Below are 13,513 nucleotides of genomic sequence, written 5' to 3'. Positions count from 1 at the left end.
CAGACTGTACTGTGAAGGTAGCAGTGACATTTGCTTTTTTCCAGTCCTCAGGAATTGACAGTGCTCCCCAATTGACAAAACATTTCTTTGATTGTCACAAGTGGTCTTGCAATGGCATCCGCCAACACCCCCAGCACTGATGGATACATCCCCATCAGGGCCCACAAATGTCCAATTTGTTTAAATGTTTCCTAACCTCGTAATTCTCTATCTTTAAGTCCTCCTTGCTCCAGATTTTCCCATGGGTTTTAGGGACTTGGGATTGCTGAAGACAAGCCTTCCCAGTAAAGACTGAGACAGAGAAGGCAGCGAGTACCTTGGTCTTTTTTCATGACGAGATGGTTGTCTTACCAATGCTATATGCTGCATAGCAAGAAAGAAATAGTCGCACCACATGTGTATCCTATTTTATTTGACAGGAACAAGCTATTCACTTTTCTCTCTCATCATTTTACCCTAAAACTTTTAATTCACAAAGCATATTGAAATGTATCATGTGTTTCATTGGATAATCATTAAAGCTGACTCCACCAGGATGCAGACTTGGTTCAGAATTATCAATATCAAATTTGTAAGGCACAATTTTGTAGTGGCCTTTGAAAAGGGGAGGTAAACAGCACAGGGTCAAGAGGTTCTTGGGAATAGGAGCTGTTTTCAGTCACACTTCAGAGACACAACATGTTTATGCTGGACTTGAGAGTAGAACTTCAATAACATGTGAATACTTCTTCACTTAGTACATGTGCCTTTTTTTGACCCCCAGTTGCTCAGCAGGATCTGGGCAGCTATGCTACACTGGTTGGCTCAGAGCACTAGAGGGCACTTGTGTAGTTCTCAGAGGAACGGCACTCCTGAAGGGCTGCACAAGACAGAATATTTCATGACATGCCAGCTCAGAAGTTACTCATATTCTGTGAGTCCAGCAGCCCATACACTGCTTTCCACCATTCTGTTTCATATACATATATACTTCTCAGAGTCTTCTCTTACTATAAGCTGTATTTTATAGGACAACTAGTGAAGGCTCTATCTGCCTTGTCTTTATGCCTCAGCGCAAGAATTTGAAAGTGCTTAGTACCCATATGCAACTTCTACAGGCACAGTCAATGTTTATATAAGAGGTGCAGACATACTGCTCTGCTGCTGTTCATTCTAACCACATTCTGAGTACTGGTTACTGCAAAGCAAATAGCCATTCTGTTTCTTTTTACCAGATCAACCACAAATACCCAGAGAGACGGCTACTGGTAGCAGAATCCTGTGGAGCTCTAGCACCTTACCTTCCAGTAAGTATTAATAGTGACCCTAAATACTTTCCTAGTGAAAGCAAGGTGAAAATTTGTTGTGTAGTATAAACAATCTTTATAGTTATGAATCTTCTCAAGGGTATATGTTATGTATAGACAGTCACATTGTCTTCTACTTTATATTACACATGTGAGATCCAATAAATGACATTAAGGAGGTAGCTTATTTACTATAAAGGAATACAGGTCAGTCTAGCTATAAAATGTCTTTAAGAACAGTATGTTCTGAGAAAATAGTCTTTTTCAGTAAAGATGAAGTAAAGATAGTTAGGACCAATTAAGGAAATAATCTCTGAAAAAATAATTGGCACCCAATAATAGAGTTCTTCAGACACTGGAATGTTACATGAAGAGTGCTGCAATTCAAAAGCAGGAAAATTAAGTCAGTGGCAAACTAGAATTAGAAACTTCAGAGAAGGATGAAAATAACCCAAATTAAAACCCTACTTCTCCAATTTAGCAATGGAATGATTAAAGACTCAGTTTAAAGTTTAGGCCTATAGTAGTTTTTTTGCTTTTAGTTATTTTTGGCACATACTTTCATACTAATTGAAGGACCTGAGTTCTGTGTTTAGTAGGACAAAAGGCTCTCTAATGAGACTACTGACATTTTATAGTCATTCATCTTCTGTTGTGAAAACTGAATGTGTAATATTCAAAGGGATCCATGGTTGGAGGAAGGGATTTTATTTGTAAGCACTAATAGAAGTGCAAATTATTTACAAAAATTGCTATAAACTCACATTTCTTGTTTTACTGGATTTAACAAGTATTTTTTCTTGTTTCCAAACAGAAAGAAATTCGTAGTTCTTTAGTACTTTCCATGCTGCAGCAAATGCTAATGGAAGATAAGGCAGATCTGGTACGAGAAGCTGTGATTAAAAGCCTTGGCATCATTATGGGATATATTGATGATCCAGACAAATATCAACAGGTATAATTTCATTTGAGTTTTGTATGTATGAAATGTCTTCTATATTTATTTCATGAATAAGGGATGCGTAATTTCATGTACTTTTATTAAATCTTTTCAGATACTTTTAAAAATTTTGATTGTTTATATGAACGTTCATTTTATTGTACCACCAAGACCAAAAAGAAAACATATACATACATAAAAGTATCATTAGAACCTCAGGTATTAAGTCTCATACAGAAGCTTCTCTAATAATTCGCCTTCAGGAGCATACCACTTCATTGGCTATCTGATACTATTAGCCAATTTGATATCATCACTTGCTAACAAAGATTCATCTACTACAACAAAGCCTACTTGTAGTGCAACTTAATACTGCTGAATAGTGTTTCAGATAAGTGAAAATTAAGAACTTCTAACCCTGTCTTTGAGTTTTTGAAGGTGGAGTGGTAAAATGTGTTTGTATTCATTCTGATAACTTGACTGTAGAGAAATACTCTACAGGGTCATTCATTGGGCAACCTATTGTTTACTTTGTAGGTGGGCTGGGAATATCTGTTGAAAGGCCTTCATGTACTATGTTGTTTTATTAGTGTAAAATTTTAAAAATGGATCATAATTTTTTTCTAGACTGCATGTTTTGTGTAGCAAACTGTGTATGGTAGGAAAAGTAATTATGTTCTTTATTTTGCCAGGGCTTTGAACTTCTGCTTTCAGCTTTAGGAGACCCTTCAGAACGTGTAGTTAGTGCAACGCATCAGGTGTTTTTACCTGCTTATGCTGCCTGGACAACAGAACTGGGAAATTTACAATTCCATCTTATACCTACACTGCTTAATAAAATTGAAAAATTACTCAGGGTATGTGTTCAGCTGTTTCTGCATTGGAGAGTTTTCTTTATATCTTTATTACATATGCAGACTTTTTTTAAAAATACAAAAATGTAAGTAATTGCTACTTAATGTTCTATGGGGGAAAAGTTTTCTGGAGATTTTTGTTATAACTCCATAACTTTTACTTGTCCTTTGGAAGAAAGGAAAAAATACCACCGCCAAAACCCTAAAAAACCCACAAAACCCAAACAGATGCTTCTTTAACAGTGTTTTACTTTGTAGCCCAATAATCAAAGTGCAATTCAGAAAATGCTTGAGTCTGTGACCAGATAATGTGTTTTATTCTGAGTGCATATGCCATATATTTAAATTGTTTTAAAGTGTCACACAGTGTGTTTTTTAATACAGTACATTGTTTATTAAACAAACCAAAAAGGTAGAATTGGATGGTTTAGTTAAGTGGTTTGCAGTTATGAGCCAGTTTGCATGCTTAATTTGGTAAATATCTGGAAGGTTCTGGAATATAACGCATCTCATAATAATCTAATACACTTAACCAAGGTGCTTATTTTCAGAGTATGGGCAACTAGTTTATTCAGTTTTTAGATGTATCGGTCCCTAAGACCAAGGAATCCCGTTTCCAAAATATGCTGAAAATTTTTATGAAATTAATATTTGTATGTTCATCAACATGAACCACTAAATGCCAAAGGCTATATTGCTTGTATCTTTCAAGTAGAAGCGAGTGACTTAAGGGTGACAAGGGCATTTAAATGCTGACACAAAGTAAGCTTGTGGTTAGAATAAATTACCATATAAATTAATGTCTTTGTGTAGAAGCTCATCACAGAGGTGTTGATCTCTTGCCAGAGAACACATGCCCAAGCAACAGATCATCCAAACCGAAAACTTTAAGTAAATGTCCTCTTTGTTTCAGGAAGGAGAACATGGCTTGGATGAACATAAGCTCCACATGTATCTGTCTGCTCTACAGTCATTGATTCCTTCACTGTTTGCACTGGTGCTACAAAATGCACCTTTTACAAGCAAGGCTAAACTTCAGGGAGAAGTACCACAAATAGAAGGTAAATGATTATAAAAATTCCACATAGCAGGAATTAAACAAGTATAATTCGGTGACAAATCTCAAATCGCTATTAACTGCAAAGGAATAATTTCAGGAAATAGTCCATAGTCCACATTTACTTGGGATTTGTGTGTATCTAAGGTTATTACATAAACAGAAGTTGCAGAACCTATGTGTAAACTTGAGATTTTTTTTATGGCACACTGTACAATAAATATTCTAGTTTATGTCCCAAAGCCTTTTTTTTCCCACCTGTTCTTTATGTTGTATTTTCATATATAGCAAGTACAGAGAAACCTCAAGGGAACCTCTGTCATGTTGTGAATTTCCTTTCTTTAATGTTGTTGAGTTGACAGAGAGAATTTACTTTTTTAAGGCAGATCCCAGCATAGGAAGTTTTGTCTTGACTTGTCATGACTTTTTTCTTTGTTCTGTTTTTCCTTTTTTGGGAAAACATCTTTCACTTCCTTTCCTCCCTCTGCTTCTACTTCATTCCTATGAAAGAAATCAGTCTGACATGAACCATTATCAGCTATTTAACTAACTACAAATATCTGCTCACTGATGCAGAAGAAATATCTAAGTCGTGAATATTTGTGAAATGATTGCCAGTAGAATAAAGGAGAATTGCATGGTATCCTTTTGGATTTTTTTCTATATTTACTTAGCAGTGTTACAGGCAAAATGGCTTCTTTATGCCCAGTGACAGCTTTGTGTAATCCAATGAGAGTCTTGCAGTGAAATACTTTGTTGTCCTAATACACAAATTGTGAAAAAAAAATACAGTATTGCCTTATGATTTGCCTCTTAAATGTTTTTTCGTATTGGTCTCCCATACCAATTTCTTAAGTAATGCTTCATTTTCCCACCCATTTCTATGCTTGAGAGACCTGATTTTCACAAAAAAAGTTTTTATTTCATCTCTCATTATTTCTCCCTACTTAAAATAAGCTTTTGAGAAAGCAAAGCAATCCTTAATTGGACTTCCTAAAGGTTTCTGAAGAATTGATTTACCCTAATAGCCAATAATAGCTCAAGAAGGCTGGCCTCAGTTTCAGACAATTCTAACAAATAAAAAAATCTATGAAGTGGGAAAAATACAACCTAGTGCAGGAGCTTCACTACTTGTTATGTATCTGTGTAATAGCTGAACAGACTGAATGGCCTAAGTACTGAAGTTATACTTAGATCAGCAATCCTAGCCTGTAGAATGTTACAAATTTTTAAGGATATTATTGGTAATACCTGACACATGCTGATAATAGTGCTGTGTGTCAAGATGCAAAGAATCTTGAAAGGAGAATTTGGAAAGTAGCTAGTGGTATGCTGTTGTACAATATTAATGTGAAAAAGTTAAACATGCCATGGTAAAACTCATGCAGCTGACTTGAGTCATCTGAAGATGAGCACTTTTTCCCTGAGTGTCTACTACTTAAATAAGGAATTCAAAAATGTCAGTCTTCAGCCTAGTCTGAGAGTGTCTTCTTCCACAAAAGTGGAGGAAAAAATCATGTACTTTTCACTAATTCAGTAGCACTGCAGGAACTTCAAGTTTGCTTTCTTGAATTTTGCAGTAGAAAAGATGATGTTCTTGTTGCTCCTTGATTAATAATTTCAAGTATGCTGGACATGAATTAAGAACAATAAAAGCAATGTTGATTTAGCAGGCTTTCAATCCCCAGGTATTTTAATGGTCTAAAATGTTTTGAGGTCTTACTTTTTACATGTAAATTGTTCTTTTCTGATGATTCAGATAATTAAGGAGTTGAGGGAGGGAGTGCAGAGTGTCAAAAATATATACTTCATATATAAAGGCTGGAGCAGTTAGATAATTAAAGTGTAACAATAGAAGTCAGGAAACCTTGCCTGCAAGTCACTCTACTGTAAATCTGTGGTGTGTTCTTTGGGATCATAGAATCATAGAATAGTTGGAGTTGGAAGAACCTTTAAAGGTTTAATCCAACTCTCCTGCAATGAGCAGGGACATCTTCACTAGATCAGGTTGCTCAAAGTCCATCCAACCTGACCTTGAATGCTTCCAGAGTTGGGGCATCCATCACTTCTCTAGGCAACCAGTTCCAGTGTCTCGCCACCCTCATCATAAAAAAATTTCTTCCTTATATCTAATCTGAATCTACCCTCTTCTCGTTTAAAACCATTACCCCTTGTCCTATTGCAAGAGGCCCTACTAAAAATTCTGTCACCATCTTTCTTATAAGCCCCCTTTCAATATTGAAAGGTCAAATAAGGTCTCCTTGGAGCCTTCTCTTCTCTAGGCTGAACACCCAAACTCTCTCAGCCTGTCCTCAACAGGAGAGGTGTTCCATCCCTCTGATAATTTTTGTGGCCCTCCTCTCATCCTGATCCAACAGGTCTATGTTTTTCTTGTACAGAGGACTCCAGAGCTGAATGCTGTGCTCCAGGTGGGTCTCACGAGAGTAGAGTAGAGGGGGAAGATCAACTCCCTCGACCTGCTCCCTCGACCTGCTGGTCACAGTTCTCTTGATGCAGCCCAGGATATGGTTGGCTTTCTGGGCTGCGAGCGCACATTGCTGGCTCACGTTCAGTTTTTCTGTCCACTAGTACCCCCAAGTCCTCCTCCTCAGGGCTGCTCTCAATCCCTTCATCTCCCAGCCTGTATTGATACTGCTGGTTGCCCCAACCCAGGTGCAGGACATTGTGCTTGGCCTTGTTGAACCTCATGAAGTTCACATGGGCCCACTTCTTGAGCTTGTCCAGGTCCCTCTGAATGGCATCCCATCCCTTGGGTGTGTCAACCACACCACTCAGTGTCATCTGTAAATTTACTGAGGGTGCATTGACTATGAGGGTGCACAGACTATCCCACTGACTATATAATTGATGAAGATATTAAACAGAACTGGTCCCAACACAGACCCCCGAGGGACTCCATCCGAACACTGAGCCATTGACCACTACTCGCTGGATCTGACCACCCATCCAGTTCCTCATCTAGTAAAAAGTCCATCCATCAAATCCATATCTCCAATTTAGAGAGAAGGATGTTGTGAGGGACCGTGTCACAGGCGTTACAGAAGTGCAGATAGATGACATCCATAGCTCTTGCCTTGTTAACTCATGTAGTCATTCCGTCATAGAAGGCCACTAGGTTGGTCAGGCAAGATTTGCCCTTGGTGATGCCATGGTGGCAATAATTCCATAATCTCCCTGTACCAGTGTTTTCTCTTTTTAAGTGAGGGTTATGTAATCTCTCTTTAGAGATGGATTTAACTCAGTGATTTTTAAAAAACAGTTTGATAACCTTACACAGAAGGCACCAAAGAGTTTCAGACTTCCTTGGCTGTCTTACTGACCTAACCTCTAAGATATTTTAATCTTCTTTCATTCATGATCACTTGTTCTCTGCTGTTACAGTCACGAGATTTCCTCGACCCGTGTCGCCTCTTCAGGATGTGGCCATCATCATTGGAAGCCGCGAACAGTTGGCAGTATTGTTGCAACTGTACGACTATCAGCTAGAACATGAGGGTACCACAGGCTGGGAGACTTTGCTATGGGTAGTCAATCAACTGTGAGTTAATTTGTAGTTTATCATTCCTAATTTTAAAATGTATCAAATTTAATAGTTCTTAAGCATGATTATGTTTAACAATTATTAAACATAAGAATTTTAAGTATGATTGTGTTTAAGAACTATTAAAAAGGAACAGATTGAATTTTTTGGGGCATTTTAATTTTAATAATGAATTTACTGTGATTTTTATTCCAAAAATATCAAATGTCTAGCAGAATGTGTACATAACTACTTGCTCCAAAAAAATGTTTCTTTCATCTTTGCACTAGTATAGTCAATTCTCTGTTGAAGTGAAGATTGTTATATTCTGAATATCTCATGAAATACACTGTTCTGCAGTAACGGATGTTTGAAAAAATACAGGTCAGACACTTAAACCAAACCCTTGCTTTCTTCAAGGGTCAGGAATTGTACAGAACGTGTAGATGATTTTGTTAAAACCAATAGTGCTTTGTGTGTATATATATTTATGAATATAAGCAGTAAATCTATACAAACACAACAGGAGAGAAACAAAAATTCAGAGTAGTGTTTAATATCCTTTTGTTTTCTGATTTTTAGGCTACCACAGCTTATAGAAATAGTTGGCAAGATCAATGTAGCATCAACTGCCTGTGTCCATGAGTTCTCTAGATTTTTCTGGAGACTTTGTAGGACGTTTGGGAAAATTTTTACAAACACTAAGGTAAGATATAACCTTAAATAATCTACAGAAAGAGTACTATGATAATATACATTCTGCCTTTTTACAGTGTCTGAATACCCACACTTTATGTGACCATTGCTATTTGCATGTCACACTGATGTTTTTCCATAAGTACACTTAAACCTGCTATTTTTAAGCCCCTATTTGCATCCGTTTGATATCTGGTTTTGACCATTTTGGAATGGCCTTCTCATCTTTCCCAATAAGGAAGGATTTTTAATTTTTTTAAAAAACTGCATTCTTCATTATTTGCTTTGTGAATGGCATAGAGAGTGGGAGACATCATCCTAATGCTAGTGACTTTAACAATTTTCTTTCTTCAGAACAGCATACTGTTCAGTGTTTGTGGCATATGGAAGACTTCAGCCTGTCCTTGCTTGGAAATTTAAAATGAATGCTTTCTCTTCTCAAAATATTTTCTAGAGATGATATCTAAACATTTTTATCAAGGAAATATATCATTTTCTCAATAAAATAACTTCTGAATATAATTCAAAAATATTTTAAAGGGAAATCATAAAACACAAGAGGATTACCTAAAGATAAAATTACAAAACAGGGTTAGCATTATGTGCGGCCTCCAGAGAAGACAAGATTAAAACCAGCCTCTGGTGTTTGAAAGCCCCTTCTGTAAGTTATCTTTAGAACCCTTGATTCTATAAAATTGTTCTGATACTGATTATCACAGCTGTATTTTGGAAGAGAGCGCTTCATGGACAGCAAAAATATAAAACAAACACTTTTTTTTTTTTTTTTAAATACAGCTTGGTAAAGCCATAAACCCTAAAGCCCAACTAAGCATATTGCCAAGAGACTTCAACTGTTGGTATCAGGAGTGCTAAATACTGCTACCTCAGTGTGGGTACTCAATAGAAATTTTTACTCTGTTATGTCATACTTTCAATTTTCATAAAAGCTGGCTATGCTTTTTGAAGGTTTTTTTCTTTCTGTACCTTCAAAATGTCCTTTTTGTGTTGTGGGTTTTTTTGTTTGGTTGGGTTTTTTTAAATTCTAAATTTTTCCTAAGTTAATTGACACTGGTAACATGTTTTCTTACATGGGATTCATCATCCTTTGTGTAGGTAAAACCACAGTTCCAGGAAATCTTAAGACTGTCTGAGGAAAACATAGGTAAGTAGCTTTTTACTTGAATAAAAATTGATCTTAACCACAACTGGAAAAAACCTGTCAATCTCTTGTTCAAATAACATTTTCAGACTGCAGTTCTCAAATTTGTCATCTCTCTGAAATCTTGATCTGAATGGAACACTCTGAAGTTGAAGATTGTGTGTGTGTAAAGTACAAATAAAATCTCAAATCCAAATACCACTTAAGTGATATTTTAGCATGTGGGTGGGTCTATATATGCATATATATGTATATAAATTCTTCATGTATATATGTAAAGGTGAATATATAAAATAGTTACAATACACACATATAAGTCCACCTTATGTATATATATAAAAAAATACATAGTATATATATTACACACACTCATATATGTAGTATATGTATATATACAAACTAAATTCTTCACTGTGTTTCATTAGATTCCACAGCAGGTAATGGAGTGCTAACAAAAGCCACAGTTCCCATCTATGCAACAGGGGTCCTTACATGTTATATTCAGGTAGGTTTGTTTTTCTGTTTCTTTCTTAAATGTGTAATAATACATAAAATGTATTGTACCCAAAACCCCTTATGCTTTGAAGGTAAGTAGAGAAACATGCAGCTGTTAACATATTTAAAGGCAAAGTTTTCTAGTTAGGTTGTCTACTACATTTAGATGATAGTCATCAGTGTTAAAACCTGAATTCAGTAAATGTTAAAATGACATCTGGACCTTCACCACTGCTAACTCTCAGACATTGACAGCTGCCATGTGCCTTTATCGAAAATATTAATGTTATTCCATAAATGGGTTCCAGGCCATTCAACTGTGACCCCTGCAAACATAATTTTGCCAAATTTCCTGAACTGCATAAGCAGGTAAATTGCCATGTTGGGCACAGTTGGAGTCTTAAAATTTTAGTGTTACCTAGTACTAAAATAAACACTCCATAATTAATACTACCTAATTCTCCAGTAACCAGCAGTTATGGACTGGCATATATGTAGCTTACAGGAGAAAATAAATACTTCATCTCACAAATGTATGGTGGACTGTGAGCAATCACAAACTGTCAAGAACCATGAAAGTGCTGAAGTACTCCTCTTAAAATTTTCTTCAGTAAAACTGTTTGGGTAATTTATGCACAAGTGTGTGCTTTGTTGATGAAATACCGCCTCTTCTTGTGTTTGCTGTGAAAGGTTCTTGTTCTTAAACCACATTTTTGAAGTTTGTAAGAAGATTGTTAAAGGCTAAATTTGCTCTCGTTCATAGTTTGTCTCTTTCTTAGCTGTAGCTCATCACAACTGCAGCAATACTTCTACTACATTTGACATTGTATGCTCTTTCAGGAAGAAGACCGCAAGCTGTTAGTTGGATTCTTAGAAGATGTAATGACCATGCTTTCACTATCCCATGCTCCTCTTGATAGCCTGAAAGCTTCCTTTGTGGAACTGGGGTAAAGAATATACCTTGGAGTTGACTAGGTCTAAATACATTAGAAGTTTTTATTAAAAGCTGCTAATCTGGCTCTAATATTAATAACTGTGATGCTTCAGGTAAATAAAGGGTATACTTGCTTTCTTCCTTGGTGTTTCACAAAATTTAAACTTTTAATCTCTAGAATAAAAATGTAGTGGTAAAAAAATTCTGAAGTGTAAAAAGGAAACACCAAAAACCAAACAAAAAACCCCTGCGAAAATCAGTCATTGAAGATAAAACGGAAATTCATTTTGTATTTTCCATACTATTATGATGTGTTCTACATATGTATTTGCATTCATTTCAGTGTCATAATTATGACACTGTCAAAAACTGAAAATTATATCCTTGAAGTTGTGGGTATTTTTTTTTTAAATGAACTTCAAAATGCAACCTGTTTTCTAGATAGCAACATGTTGCATGTCCTTCAGAATGAGATGGAAGTTATGTATCCTTCAGAAAAGATAAATGTCAGAGTTTTAGATTTGTTGAGCAATGGATTCTTGAGACTACATTTTGTAGGCAAAGAACAAACTCAGGGTTTGGGAGGTTTTGGGTTGATGTGGGGTTTTTTTTTTTGGTTGGGTTGTTTTTTTGATTGCCCAACTGTTTTCTTTTAGTGCAAACCCAGCTTATCATGAGCTGCTATTAACTGTCTTATGGTATGGAGTTGTCCATACTTCTGCTCTTGTTCGATGTACAGCTGCTAGAATGTTTGAGGTAAGTGTTTTCCAAACTGTTACACCTTTTTAAAACTAGCGCATATTTTTAAAAACAGTGTTTCAGATAATGTTGCGGCATTCTTAAAAATTATAAACGGCTTACATAAGTTGTGTACTGTGTGATGGAGCAGGAAGTTGTTGTGCAGTTGTTTCTGTATCTGTTCTCTGTTCAACAGCACATCTTCAAGCAATTTGTCGTTTGCTACTTGCAAGATATTTCTGTAGTAACTGCATATGTGTTCTGTGATCTGCTGCTGATATGATTGTTGCATTCTGATTATTGCATGCTGAAAAACATTGGCGGATTATGGCAATGCATTTCATTGCTGAACTGTGTTCAAACCAGAATTAAATAAATTATCAAATGTGTTTGCTTAGGTCTGTAGATAAACATAAACAAGCATCTCTCTGACTTTTAATATTGCTTTTGCTATTCAACAAATCCTCAGTAGCCTAATTCACAAGTTAACTGGTTTTCAATACTTTTTGTGCATACTTGTACAATGCACTTGCTTTGTAATTCAAACTAGTTTTCATTGGCACCAAAGATGGTGGTAAAAACCTACATTTATCCAATTATGGGGGTTTTTTGTAAAAATTAATTTACAATTACTGTACTTGACACGTAGTGACAGCTTCATCTTTCCCTGAAGATGTATAAATTTGTTCAGGATAAAGACTGCTACATTTAACTAATAAGTTTGCTTTTGTTTCTACATCATGCCTTTGTTTCATCGAGCATTAATTTAAAAAGGCATATACAAAAACTCTGGGACATACTCCACTTGCTGAACAAAGAGATTACTTTTCTTTTTGCATGTTAGAAAGACATATTTCTAATCGCACTATCACAGTCCATTTCTCTTTTTTTGTTGTTTCTGCCATGTTTGACTCATTTAGATAGCTTTGCTGTGTACCCCTAGCTGAACCTGCCACCTTGTATCCATTTGCAAAAACAAATCTCAAGTCTGATAAAAGAGCACTTGCCATAATCATTAGTGTTCTTTACTGCAACTCTGCAAGTCATTGCAGCTACAGCACTAAACCACCACTTTAAGACGTATCCCAAGACTTCAGTTGAAAACATCCAATCTTGTCTTTTTTTTTTTTTTCTTTTCTTCCTGGCAGTTTTTGGTCACCCTTAAAATATTTTTGAGGTTTTGGGGCTTTTTTAATCAAACAAGAACACTGCTTAATTTTATATTTGTAATAATAAAGCTTTTTTTTAAATAAGCCTCAGCTTATTATTGAAAGACCTCAGCTGCAACAGGCTGTTGTCTTGGTTGCAGTTTCTTTTCAAATTCAACTGCATGTTGATTATTTTCTGGCAGTCCTGCACGCTATTTGACTGCTTGTTTCCTAGTATACTTCAATTTTTACTAAAGCATAGGCAACTTTGTTGATGACACTGTTCTCCCCTGAAAATAGTATCATGTTGCCATTTCCTTGATAGCCATAGCATGCATATTTGTACATGACAGTATGTAAATTTGGGAAGATTCCTTCATTCAAGGAATTTCTGACATCTCAGAGGCTGCTGAATGGCAAAGTCCAGCAATTACATAATAGGATAAAGAGCATGTCAGTACAGAACAGCTATATAAGGACTGTAAAGATTCTGAGCAGCACAGAGACTGCTGTGATTTGGCCCTGCCAGGTTGCGTTACCAAACCTTTACAGTCTGTTAAGGATTGGAAGGACTCTGAAGTGATTTGGAGCCATTCTACCTCTTCTTTCCTTTGGGGGCAGGAAGCTTTGTGCTACCATTTTTAAGGTGTAGTATGCATAACTAA

General features: G+C 36.1%; 1 protein-coding gene across 8 annotated transcripts in view; it reads left to right on the top strand.

Moving 5' to 3' along the window:
- RELCH (RAB11 binding and LisH domain, coiled-coil and HEAT repeat containing) overlaps window positions 1–13,513 on the top strand; it is an 83,237-nt gene that overhangs the window by 49,510 nt on the left and 20,214 nt on the right. For all 8 annotated transcript variants that reach the window (XR_012629518.1, XR_012629519.1, XM_074873621.1 and 5 more), the window contains 10 exons: window positions 1,215–1,286; window positions 2,101–2,241; window positions 2,919–3,083; window positions 3,994–4,141; window positions 7,540–7,696; window positions 8,261–8,384; window positions 9,488–9,536; window positions 9,959–10,038; window positions 10,869–10,975; window positions 11,619–11,718. Coding sequence is in view for 6 of the 8 variants with exons in the window: in XM_074873621.1 (XP_074729722.1) it covers window positions 1,215–1,286; window positions 2,101–2,241; window positions 2,919–3,083; window positions 3,994–4,141; window positions 7,540–7,696; window positions 8,261–8,384; window positions 9,488–9,536; window positions 9,959–10,038; window positions 10,869–10,975; window positions 11,619–11,718 (1,143 nt within the window). In the remaining 2 variants the exon portion in view is untranslated. The remainder of the gene's footprint in view (window positions 1–1,214; window positions 1,287–2,100; window positions 2,242–2,918; window positions 3,084–3,993; window positions 4,142–7,539; window positions 7,697–8,260; window positions 8,385–9,487; window positions 9,537–9,958; window positions 10,039–10,868; window positions 10,976–11,618; window positions 11,719–13,513) is intronic.

The sequence above is a fragment of the Strix uralensis genome, chromosome 1, assembly GCF_047716275.1.
Source record: "Strix uralensis isolate ZFMK-TIS-50842 chromosome 1, bStrUra1, whole genome shotgun sequence".
NCBI lineage: Eukaryota > Metazoa > Chordata > Aves > Strigiformes > Strigidae > Strix > Strix uralensis.
This window is presented reverse-complemented; position numbering and strand designations above follow the sequence as displayed.